The 12,755-nt window shown below is 44.2% G+C and overlaps 2 protein-coding genes across 7 annotated transcripts in view; both read right to left on the reverse strand.

The window, feature by feature from the left end:
- ZDHHC23 (zinc finger DHHC-type palmitoyltransferase 23) overlaps positions 1–5,411 on the reverse strand; it is a 49,808-nt gene extending 44,397 nt beyond the window's left edge. For 2 of the 4 annotated variants that reach the window (XR_009213128.1, XM_058437489.1), the window contains exon 1: positions 4,430–4,944. Coding sequence is in view for 3 of the 4 variants with exons in the window: in XM_058437489.1 (XP_058293472.1) it covers positions 4,430–4,590 (161 nt within the window). In the remaining variant the exon portion in view is untranslated. Of the gene's footprint in view, positions 1–4,429; positions 4,960–5,198 lie in introns of those variants that run through there. The other 2 variants (XM_058437488.1, XM_032150140.2) reach the window with 2 other exon arrangements.
- A 798-nt stretch (positions 5,412–6,209) lies between these two features.
- Positions 6,210–12,755, reverse strand: part of GRAMD1C (GRAM domain containing 1C) — a 113,987-nt gene continuing 107,441 nt past the window's right edge. For all 3 annotated transcript variants that reach the window (XM_032150143.2, XM_058437490.1, XM_058437491.1), the window contains one exon: positions 6,210–8,017. In XM_032150143.2, the coding sequence (XP_032006034.1) occupies positions 7,937–8,017 (81 nt within the window). In that variant the 3' untranslated portion in view covers positions 6,210–7,936. The remainder of the gene's footprint in view (positions 8,018–12,755) is intronic.

Consider the following 12,755-nt stretch of genomic DNA (forward strand, 5'->3'; position numbering starts at 1 on the left):
TTAGGTAAATGACAAAGCAGCAATAATCAATGAACTCTTGTGATCAGACATTATAAGGAGTGCTCAGACGAGCATCAATACTTCTGGGTGGAGTCTTCAGAGGGGTCTTTGTGGAAAAGGTGGGATCTGGGCTCAACCTTGATGTCCAGCTAGCATGTGTATGAATGGAGAGGGAGGAAGGCAGGCCTTCCAGTGGAAAGAAATGTGTGCAGCACATACCTGGCATGAGCCCAGGGAGTAGACTAGTCCTGCAAGGACGAGGCTACATAGAGAAGAATGGAGATCAAACTAGTATGAGTCAAATCACTTAACTTGGTGAACGGAATGATATTTGTTGACTGTTTTGCACACTTAGGCTATGCTATGTTCTAAATGTTTATGCCCCCAAAATTCATATGCTGAAACCCAATCCCCAATGCAAGAGTATTAAGAGATGGGGCCTTTAGGAGGGTATTAGGTCATGAGAGCAAAGCCCTGATGAGTGGAATTAATGCCTCTAAAAAAGAGATCCAAGGGAGCCTGTTTGCTCCTTCCACCATGTGAGGACACAGCAAGAAGGTACCGTCTATGAAGCTGAGGAGACCTTACCAGACACTGAATCTGCTGCTGCCTTGATCTTGGACTTCACAGCCTCCAGAACTGTGAGCAGTAAATATCCATTGTTTATAAATTACCCAGCCTAAGTTATTTTGTTACAGCAGCCTGAACAGACTAGGACAGAAATTGGTACTGAGAAGTAGGATGTTGCTACAACAGATATCTAAAAATATGGATGCAGTTGTGGAACCGGGTAATGGGTAGAAGTTAGAAGAGTGTGGAAGTGCATGCTGGGAAAAATCCTAGACTATCTGAACAAACTATCAAGGGTGATTCTGGTAGAAGTGGAGAGCTGCAGAGAAAGCCTCAATCTTCGAGAATCCCTAAGAGGTAATGAACAGAAGCCTCGCAGAAATATGGACAGTAAAAGCCATTCTCATAAGATCTCATATGGAAGTGACAAACATGTTATTGGAAACTAGAAGAAAGGTGATCCTTGCCACTTATAAAGAGGAAAAGAACTCAGTGGAATTGTGTTTGTGTCCTATTGTTTGGTAGAAAGTAGAACTCAAGAGTGATAAAACTGAATATTTGGCAGTAGAAATCTCTAAGCAAAGTGTTCAGGGTGCTGCATGCCTTCTCATAAATGCTTAGGGTAAAATGCAAGAGAGAAATTTTTTTTTTTTTTTTTTTGAGACAGTTTTGCTCTTGTTGCCCAGGCTGGAGTGCAATGGCGCGATCTCGGCTCACCGCAACCTCCACCTCCGGAGTTCAAGCGATTCTCCTACTTCAGCCTCCTGAGTAGCTGAGATTACAGGCATGCACCACCACGCCTGGCTAATTTTGTATTTTTAGTAGAGACAGGGTTTCTCTATGTTGGTCAGGCTGGTCTCAAACTCCTGACCTCAGGTGATCCGCCCACCTGGGCCTCCCAAAGTGCTGGGATTACAGGCGTGAGTCACCATGCCCGGCCAAAGAGAGAAATAATTTAAAGACAAAACTCATAATCAAAAGGGGAGTAAAACAAAGATTTGGAAAATTCTCAGCCTGTCTATATTGTAACAAATAAGAAAGCATGTTTGGGAGAGAACAGCAAGGATGTGGATGAGAGATCAGTATGGATTAGCCCCATGCCAGTCATCAAGACAATGGAAGGACCCTGAAGGCATTCGGAGATCCTTGGGGCTGCTGCTCCCACCACAAGCCTGAAGTGCCAGGACTTTGAGGGCAGACAGTTTCATAAGAGGGCCCAGGGCACCCACGGGGCTTCAGGTTGTACTGCTGAATGCCATCTGAAGTCTCTGCCCCCTACATTCTGGTGCATGCTCCACGGCAGCTCCAGGTGTGGCTCCACTGGGCCTAGGTATGCCATAGAGGCCACTCCTCTGAAGGGCATAGGTGGTAAACCTTGGTGGCATCCACAGGGTGCGAATGCTGCAGGCATCCAGAGTGTAGGAGCTGTAGAGGCCTGGCTGCCTCCACCTAGATTTCAAAGGATGCCCTGGAGAGGCTCGGGGCTGAGGCAGAGGACTGCCACAGGGGTGGGGCCACCACAGAGAGCCTCCACTAGGGCACTGCCCAGTGGAGCTGTGAGTGTGGTGGGGCCACTACAGAGAGACCCCACTGAGGCAATGCCTACTTGGAGCTGTGGGGACAGGGTAACCCCCAAGAGCCCCGTAAAGCCACTAGCATACAACTCCAGCCTGGGAGAGCTGGAGGTACCTGTAGGCAGCTGTAGGCACTCCAACCCATGAGAGCTGCAGTGTGGGCTGTGCGCAACAAAGCTGTGGTGGCAGGGACACCCAGAGCCTTGGGGGCCCAACCTCCAACCCAGTGTGTCCAGAAGGCAGGACATCAAGTCCAAGATTATTCTCAAGCCTTATTAAGGCTTAACATTGCTTGCCCCACTGGGTTAGGACCTGTCACTAACACGCCTTTCTTCCTATTGTTCCCTTTTGGAATGGGAATGTCTAGTCTATGCATGTCCTACCATTGTATTGTGGAAGCACCTAACTTGTTTGATTTCACAGACTCACAGGTGGAGGAGAACTTGTCTCAGGACGAAACGTATCTTGAAACTCATCCATATCTGATTTGGATGATGATATTCAGATCAGACTCTGGACTTAGACTTCTGAATTGACACTGGGATGAGCTAAGACTTTTGGAGCTATTAGGATGAAATGAATGTATTTTGCATGTGAGAAGGACATAAATTTTAGGGAGCCAGGAAGTATCTGTGTCCCTCCAAAGTTCATTATGTTGAAACCTCATTATCCAATGCAATAGTATTCAGAGGTAAGACCTTAAGGAGGTGATTAGGTCATGAAGGCATAGCCCTCATGAATGAGACTAGTGCCCTTATAATAGAGCCCTAGGAGTTTATTCACCCCTTCTGCCATGTCATGACACACCAAGAAGGTGTCATCTATGAGGAAAAGGGCCCTCACCAGACACTGAATCTGCCAGTGCCTTGATCTTGGATTTCTGAGCCTCTAGAACTGTGAGCAATAGATGTATATTGTTTACAAATTACCCAGTCTCAGGTATTTATTTTATCATAGCAGCCTGAACAAATTAAGACAGGCTAGTAAGAAAAGGTAGACTTTAAGGAAAGGTAACTTTGATTTTAGACAATTTTTAAAGGTAAGACTAGAACTTGGAGGTGAGTGGGAAATAACTAGTTGGGAATCATACAGAGCGGCAGGCACGGTGGAAACACAGAGGAGAGGGGTACAGAGAGAGCAGAGGAGATGCCTCAGGGGACATCCCAGGTCTCCAGGGCTAGGAGGGAGGAAGAGTTAGCAAGGTTAATGGAAGAGCTGCGGTCTTGAGTGATGGTGGTTATGGAAACAGCATCATTTCTCCACTCATTAGTGCAAAGTGCTCTATTTTCTCAGTATAGATTTTAGACTAAATCTAAAGAACCTACATCCAAAGACATCCATAAAAAAAGACTACACAGTACACTGTCAAGTAAGAATGACAAAGGTTCACTGAGTTTTTAAGAGTCAAGGCTGGTACTAGAGTGCAGACCCCAGGGAATGCTTTTCATGGCTGTATTAATGTACCAAGCTCTAAGTCAACAAATTGGCAGGTGCAATGACTTTTTTAACCAGAAATAATTATTAATGGGAAAAGCAAGTTTCCAACATCCCTATCCTTCCCACATTATGACTTCCATTGACAATGATTTTTAAATATATAATTACTCAGAAAATGGATTAAAACCAGATTATTCACTGTCCGACACCAAATTTTTTCAGTGATGTTAAAAATTCTTTTTGCATAGTAACTTCCATCACTTGGAAAATAAAAGCCAAATACAGTATGATCAATCAAGACAGTGTTGCTGGTCACACTGAAAACTGTGAATCCAGGGGGAGATACATGCCTTCTGGCTGGCATTCCTCCCCAGAAACAAGGGGCAAGACCAGTACTAACAGCAGGAAAATTAAATTTCAACCCACAAGGCCCTCTGTGGTCAGGTGCCACCCAGTCCCAAGTAGTCAGTCTCTAAATGCTGAGACCTCTGAGAAGGCAGGAACTTTCTGGAACTATTGTGTTCATTTTAAACTTACAGATTCTGCTGGCTTGCATTTTATTTTATACTAACTTGCCTACTATCCCTTTAAACTGCCAGTTCTCTCCCTCATCTCTCTTTAAACGAAAAATAATATCCTATAAAACAGAGCAGACAGACAGCTGTGCACTACTGCGTAATCCATCTTTATAAAATCCTCACACTTGACATAGAAGCCAACTCTCATTTTAGATGCTTGGAAATAGAATCAAGAGCAAATTCTAGCATTCTGGGTGGCTAGGCTGAAAGTACACATGGCAGTTCTCAGAAGGGTGATGGGGCCAGCGTCAAGAAATGCTCTGTTCTTACCGATCACACCCTTCATCCAGATCTTGACAATCACACAAACAAGTAGCCACGTGGTTCTTTTCCCCATTCCGATCTATGTACTCGCAGCAGCACAGGGGCTCCAATTCAGGTTCTTCGGTTTTCTTTTTCTTCACAGGCTTCATACTGCCCTTCTGTGTCATGATTTGCACCTGTCACCATGAGGCGTAAGAAGCCCTCAGAAGGTAAAGGTGGAAAGAACACAACTTACATCTCGTAAACAGATCCACGCCGCTCTCTCTGCTTAACCTGCAACGCCTGAGCAATCAAAACTGAGAGGAGAGAGGGGGAGGGGGTCCCGTTTTCATCAGGCTTCTGTGGCTCCGCCTGGCCACACAGGGGGCTCCAGGGTTCTTGGAGCTCTGAGCTGCCTTCACCGCCCCTTCCCAGCCTGAGCAGGCGCCGTCTGGGCACCAGCCGTTCCTATGGCGACAGCCGACCACGCGTCCGGGACAGCCGGGGCGCGGGCGGTTGCGCTCACCTGCGGGTGCAGGCTGGGAGGGCCGAGCGGTCTCCGCTCCAAGCCTGGGCGCTGGTGGAAACAGCCTCGGGGCTGCAGGGAAAGGCGAAGCATATGCCCGCTGGCACCGGCTGACACACCACGCTCCCTGGCAGTGCTCAGGGGTCGCCGTCCAGCCCAACTGGTCGGGCCCCTTGCGGGGTGCGCCTCTCCCGCCCCCGCCAATCCGGAGGACGTGGGCGGGCCTCGCGCACCACCCCGCCAGGAGAATGACCTTGGAAGGGAAGTTACCTGCCCTCTGGCCGGAGGTGCAACTGCAGCCAAAGAGGCGGAGGGGAGGTGGGTTGGCTTCCCCGGAGGCACAGACGCGTCTCCCGAAGTCGGCTACGTGGAGCCCCGGGCGTGACGGCAGGAGTCTCCGGGACCCAGGCTCCGCTCGGCCGCTCCCTCGCCGCAGCCGCCCACCTGTGACCACAGCCCGCCGCGGCCCGGGCGGCGCGCCCGCCTCCCCGCGCCGTCCCAACCTCCACTCCGCCCGCCCGGCTCGGTGCGCCAGGTCCACGCGCGCTTCCGGGTGCCCCGCCCCCGGCGCCGGGGTTCCCCGCCTGTCCGCACGTGCGCCGCCGCCCCCCCACGAGTGAGGCTCCTCCTCCTGGCCCGCCGCCCTGGCGCGGGGAAGGGGAAAATCGGCTCCCGAGAGCGCATCCAGGAGGCAGGGGCAGAAGGCGGGTCCCGCACCTCCGGCCTGCCCCGCCACGCCACGCCCCGCCCCGCCCCGCCCCAGAGGCGGCAGCCGGGCGCCACCGGTGCCTGCGGGCGGCGCGTCGGTGGGACAGCCTCCGGAGCCCCGGGGTGCGGGCGAGGTGCGGAGACGGAAATGCGGGAAACCCGGGAACCCGGAGGATTTCCGAACTACGTGAGATCGTGGAGCGGCCAGCCTTCATTCAGTCTCCGGCAACAGGCGGTGGGGGAGCTCTCCACCGCAAAATGTTATCCAAGTACCTCCCCCAATTTCGCTGACCTTCTCTTAAAGGCCCATCACTGCTGCCGGATCTGTTCATTTAGCAACCTGTTCGTTTTCATGACTTCTGGCTAGCAGCCTTTACATTGGACCAGTAGGCCTCGCTAGTACTTTTGTTCAGTCGTCTGCGTATTCGAGATGAAACTGCTCTGAGATGAGAGTCCTTTTTGGGTTTTATTATTGCACAAAATTTCTTTAAAGAGTGTAGGCCCATGTACACGTTTCACTACCACAGGCTTTGTAGTTTTGTTTTTAAGTAGAAAAAGAAGAAAAACTACAACTCAGAAAATTTTAATTTTATTGATATTCAATTTACATAACAGGCTCAAATTTTATTAATTGAATTCTGCATCCATACGAATTTAGTCTTAATTTATAAAGCAACTTACTTTGGTACTCTTCCTTGAAGTGTGTCATAAAATACAACTTTTAAAGAAACATCACAAAAATATTGTTTGTCGATCATTTTTGTGACTTTAACAGAGAAATCTTCAAGTTTATAATCCACTCATTCTTGCTCACAACCAGACATTACATAAATCCTTACCAAAGTAAAACAAACCCAAGTAGGTTCACTGATACCCCTAGGTATGCTTAGTTGGAATTCACCCAGAGAAACCCATTTTCCCTCTAACAGAGTCAATACTTTCATTCTCTACAGGCGTCTCAAAAATGACTATAATAATGCCATGTGGCTTTGGGGACTCTGGGGGAAAATGAAACATTTAATTAAAGGCAATAGTTGTTCAAACAGTAAGAATGTATATACATTTGATAGATAGATAGATAGATAGATAGATAGATAGATAGATAGATAGATAGATAGATGGATATGTATTTTTTCCCCAGAGAAAGGGCTCAAGAGACAAAACAGTAAAACACTTCAACTTTCCCTAACTCTTGAAAAAATATCTGATTTCAAGTCAGTTTACAAAGTTCTTATTTTAATGAGCCACTTGCATGGAGACACATATGCATAAAAACTTTTTATGAAAGAGCCAAAGCTTTATCTGAGTTACAACTTCAGAGTCAGTACACTTGTACTAGGACATACGTGCCCCAGAAGTTTTTATTACAGAGCTAAAGTCTATGTCTGGCTGATAACTTACCAACCAAAACAAGTCACACACATACGTAAAGAAGGAAGCCATACATGGTTACTGAAAATACGCAAATTATTTTCAACCAGATGGGTCACTTCCATCATGAAAGACTGCTAAGCTGAAGCCAACCTTAGTTCAAGTATGCATCTGATCTGTCACTAAATGCCCGGATTTTAACATAACCTTCTGGTTTTTAAAACTCAGAGGATGGTTCTTTCTTTTGACTGTTGGTATCTTAAGTGAGGAGGCAAGATAATCCCACCTCTGATAGTTACCTTAAGAAAAAAACAACTATTTCTTTCACAAAGATACAACATGGCAGAAGACCCTTTCTGATAATCATCAACATGCAGATTCAAAAAGTTTGACTATTAAATTTGCATGCTAAATAAATGAAGACATTATAATATTTACAGTACACAAACCTGGAAATGTTATATGCCTGAAAACAGAACCTTTAAAATCAGTAATGACAGAGGTTTCTTCTTATATTGTCCTGTTTATCCTCTTGGTCTTATCTCAGTTATGAAAGCAGCCTATTGGACATGTACTGATTCTGTGCTAACAAAGCATCAGACTTCACTGTAGAAATGAGAACATACCACTCAATTCAGGGTGTGTCATTTTCTTTTTGTATCAGAGAAATTCCGTTCTACAATATATTTCATGGTTCACTGAAGAAATTCACAGCTTAAAAATATCTATAAGAAGTGACAGGATGGATTCTTAAGGCTAGCAGAAACTAATTATCAAATAAATGTTACTGAAAGAAGTGTTCATATTAGAAATCTCAATAATGAAAAAACATAGAAATGTTTTGTGCCAAAATCCTTCATTCATCTGGTTTTCTTCCAGGTATTTTCTTTTAGTTCCAAGTATCTCTGCGGTTTTAGTCCTTCAGATCACTAGCTTTCAACAGCCATGCTAGTCTTATTCTTATTTAGTAGATCAAACGTTTTCTGAAGCATAATGAGTGAGCTCTTCAGCTGTAAACAAAATTAATTTTCAAAATCAGATTAATTTTTCTAACCAGATTTGAAAATTTCTATTTTTTATGCCCAAAATTTACAGTGACAATATAGTTTTGTTTCTACTGATGCCCGAATAAAATGTTAAATACAAAATACCTGATTCTTTGGGGTATCTATCAGTATGATTGCTACAGAGTTCTTTCCATTTGCTGGCGTATTGTACTTCTTCCTACTGCTACATAGTCTACCTCCCAATAGGTCCATTAATGAAATTAAGCATAGTGACAGACTCGTTTTCCTAAAAGGTTTCTGAAGTTGCAGTGGTCTCCTCACTATCCCCTAAACACTCAAGTTTGCTTCAGTGCCTTTGCATGCTCTCATCCTCAAATTCTTCACCTAAAACTTACTCATATTCACACTCTTCGTGTAGTTTTCCCCAGTCATTCTACCTATAAACTCCCAAAGCATTATCCTTACTACTTAACACTTTGACACTGAATTTTGTAATTTTTGTCATTAACAATACACCTGGACATCTCATTTCTCTAAGAAAATTGTGTGCAACTCAAGAGCAGGAATTATGTCTTACTCTTTTTTTGTATTCATTCATTCAACAAATATTTGTTGCTTGCCTATCACATGTTGGGCAGTGTTCTAAGCACTGGATATACAATGGAGAACCAAATAGGCACCGTCCTGTCCTTCATGGAGCTTACAGACTAGTCAGGGATCCAGAACTATTAATAAAACAAATAATCACATATAAAAATATATATTTAGATATTTTATTAAGTTTTTTACTTGAGCACCTGGTGGATGGTAGCATCATTTTCTGAAATGAGACCCACTAGAGAATTAGGTTTTGGATTAGAGGAAAATTGACTTCTGTTTTGAACATAATCAGTTTGGGAATCCTGTTAGTCATCCAGGTGAAGATGCCGAGTAGGCAAGTGACTATATAAGTCTAGAGCTCAGGTAGAGGTGAGAGATACGGACTTGGGAGTTGCTGCTGTCTGAACATTTGTGTCCCCTTCAAAATTCATGTTCAAACTGAATCCCCAGTACAACGGCATGAAGAGACGTGGCCTCTGGGAGGTAATTAGGTCATGACGGCTCTTATGAATGGATTAGTGCTCTTATAAAAGAGCTTCAGGGAACTAAATAGTCCCCTTTTTTGTCCTTCAGTCCCTTCTGCCAGGTGGACACCAAACATGCCAGAACCTTAATCTTGGACTCCTCAGCCTCCAGAACTGTGAGCAATAAATTTCTGTTCTTTATAAATTACCTAGTCTCCAGGATTTTGTTATAGTAGCACAAATGGAGTAAGATAGGAGTCACTGGAACGTGTAGTTATTTAAAGTTAGGGGTGTGAATAAGATCACCTAAAGGGAGAGTAATAGAGAAGGGAAGAGAATCTAACAGAGCCCTGGAGCATTTGGGCCAGGAAGAAGTCAGGCAGAGGAGATATTTTTATTTTTTATTTATTTTTATTTTTTGGAGACAGAGTCTCGCTCTTTTGCCCAGGCTGGAGTGCAGTAGCATGATCTCAGCTCACTGCAACCTCCGCCTCCTGGGTTCAAGCAATTCTCCTGCCTCAGCCTCCCGAGTAGCAGGGACTACAGGCACCTGCTACCACCCCTGGCTAATTTTTTGTATTTTAGTAGAGACGGGGTTTCACCAAGTTGCCCGGGCTGGTCTCAAACTCCTGAGCTCAGGCAATCTGCCTGCCTTGTCCTCCCAAAGTGCTAGGATTACAGGTGTGAGCCACTGCGCCTGGCCAAGGAGATGTTTTTAATGAGCAAAAATTAGTTTAACATTTTTCTAAGTGAAAGAAGCCAATCTCAAAAGACCACATATTGTATTATTCCATTTATATAACATGTCCAGAATAAGCACACCCATAGTAATGGAAATTAGATTAGTGGGTGCCAGGGGTCAAGGGGAGTGAGGGATGGGAAGTAACTACTGATGTGTATAGATTTTCTTGTGGGGTTATGAAAATGCTCTGGAATTAGATAGTGATGATGGTTGCACAACCTTGTGAATAAAAACTTTTATTGTATGTGAATTACATCACAAAAAGATTTTTTTAATGGTTTTAAAGAAAGCAAGATTAGATACATTTCAAGAAAGAAGTGTTTAGCTCTGTCAAATGCTGACACCGTAGGATGAAGACTGAAAAAAGATATATACTTTTCACTAGCCAGATGTCACTGGGGACCTTCGCTCAAGCAATATTAGTTGGGGAAACCATGGGGGAAGAACAACAGGCAGGAGTGAGCTGAAGAGTGAATTAGTGGAATAAATACACACATCCAACTTTGCTCCCTCAAACCCCACTAATAAAGAGATTTTTTAAAAGGCATAAAGCTATAAGGGCAAAGAGAACAGAAAAGGAGACAACAGCAATGCTACTTTGGGAACTGGAAAGCAGACGGATGACTTAGCAGGCCTGGAAAAGCTGAATCCTAAAGTAAAAGTAGGGAACGCTGAGAACCAACAAAATTAACCCCAAAGAATCCTCAAAAGGCTCAGGTGTTAATGACCAGGAATCTCTGGAAGTGAGAATAAAGAGGAAAGGCCAAAAGAAGGACTGCATGAAACTTTTGGCATCTGACCTTTCCTACTACCTAGGCAGAAGCCTGGAATTTTATATTCTGTGCAGGATAAAACAGAGGGTCTCTGGCTGCCTGGCTTGAGGGACACCAAGGCACTGTTAAGGATAGCAGTACATACCAGAAACAAGGGTAATACATGAAAATGTATGTACTGAATCCTGGGACCATCCTTTCTGCCTTTCCTTCCCCTATCCCTCTTCCACTCAGCTCCTAAAATGCTGCAGCCAGCCCTAAATCCACCAGGTTGGAGACTGGAGGAGTCTTCTCTGTGGACACTGACCCAAAGGTGCTGATACCAGGATTTATCAGCCAAGAGCCCAGCCAGATCTACAGAGAAGTTTGGGGTACACCAGCCCAATCCATATGTTAAGAGCTTCAGATCCACACAAGAAGATAATCAAGGGCTACCAAACACTAAAGAAATCCTCTAACCTTAAAGATAGAAATTAAAATGAGGGGGAAGATCTTGATGGAAAATGAGTATGCCAGAAGAAGATTTTTAAAATGTTAACTATCAGTAATATCTTCAGAGAGATAAAGATATTGTAGCCATTAAAAAAAAAAAATTGCAGCTGGGAGCAGTGGCTCATGCCTGCAATCCCAACACTTTGGGAGGCCAAGGCAGGCAGATCTGTTGAGCCCAGGAGTTTGAGACCAGCCTGGGCAACATGGCAAAACCTTGTCTCTACAAAAACTGCAAAAATTAGCTGGGCATGGTGTCTCATGCCTGAAGTTCCAGCTACGGGAGGGTGAGTTGGGAGGTTTGCTTGAGCCCAGGAGGTCAAGGCTGCAGTGAGCGGTGTTCATGCCACTGCACTCCAGCTGGGTGACAGAGTAAGACTCTTGTCTCAAAAAACAAAAACAAAAACAAAAAAGATGGTCGGGCACAGTGGCCCATGCCTTTAATCCCAACACTTTGGGAGGCCGAGGTGAGCGGATCACCTGAGGTCAGGAGCTCAAGACCAGCCTGGCCAACATGGCGAAACCCCGTCTCTACTAAAAATACAAAAATTAGCCAGGCATGGTGGCACGCGCCTGTAATCCCAGCTACTCAGGAGGCTGAGGCAGGAGAATCACTTGAACCTGGGAGGCGGAGGTGGTGGTGAGCTGAGATTGTGCCACTGCACTCCAGACTGGGCAACAGAGCGAGATTCTGTCTCAAAAAAAAAAAAAAAAAAAATTGCAACACCACAAAGAAAAGAAATCATTCAGAAAAATGATAGCTCTTTGAAATTGAAAATTTGTTAGCAAAAACTGAAAAACTCAATGGAAGAATTTGAAGATAAAATTGATAAAATATCCCAGAAGTAGAACAAAAAGACTAAGAGATGGAAAGAAAAGGTAAGAACATTACATAACCCATCCAACAGAAGGCTGACATCTGAATAACAGGAGTTGTATAAGGTCAGGAGACAGAAAATGAGGGGAGGAAATAATCAACTATATGACTCAAGAAAACTTCCAGAATTATAGGCATAAGTTTCCAGATTAAAGAATCAAGAGTGATAATGGCCTCAGAATTCTCAATAGCAATACTGGAACCAAAAGATAATGGAGCAATGCCTTCAAAGTTCTCACCAAACCATTTATAAGCAAGAGAAAAAGTAGAATGAAAAATTTTCAGTTAGGTGAACTCTTAAAATATTTACCTCCAAATTCTCTTTCTCAGGAAGCTACTGTTGGATGTGCTCCATTAAAGGAAGAAGTAAACTAAGAAAGGAAAACATAGGATATAGAAAACAGAAGACACACACAGACAATAGGAACCCCAGGATGACAGCTGTGCACCAGGCATAGAGGGCCACTGGACCTGACTGGAGCCATCAGAAGGCCTCATCAATGGAGTACCTACGTGAACAAAGATTCTGAGAGATTTATAAACAGAAAATTAGGGGATTAAATGTCTGTAAATATTAAATGTCTGTAAAGATAATTGGCAATAGTGGTAAAAATACTAGTAAGATAATTATGGTACATTTATATAGTTGAATCTTATGCAGCTGTTAAGGGGGAGTGCTTTATATACTGAGGTGGAAGTATCTCCAAGATATATGGTTAATAGATAAAAGTAAAATAATGGACAGTGTATATAATAGCTACCATTCCTATAAAAAGAGCTTAATATTATGCATCAA

Source organism: Hylobates moloch, unplaced genomic scaffold, assembly GCF_009828535.3.
Source record: "Hylobates moloch isolate HMO894 unplaced genomic scaffold, HMol_V3 SCAFFOLD_4, whole genome shotgun sequence".
NCBI classification, from domain to species: Eukaryota; Metazoa; Chordata; class Mammalia; order Primates; family Hylobatidae; genus Hylobates; species Hylobates moloch.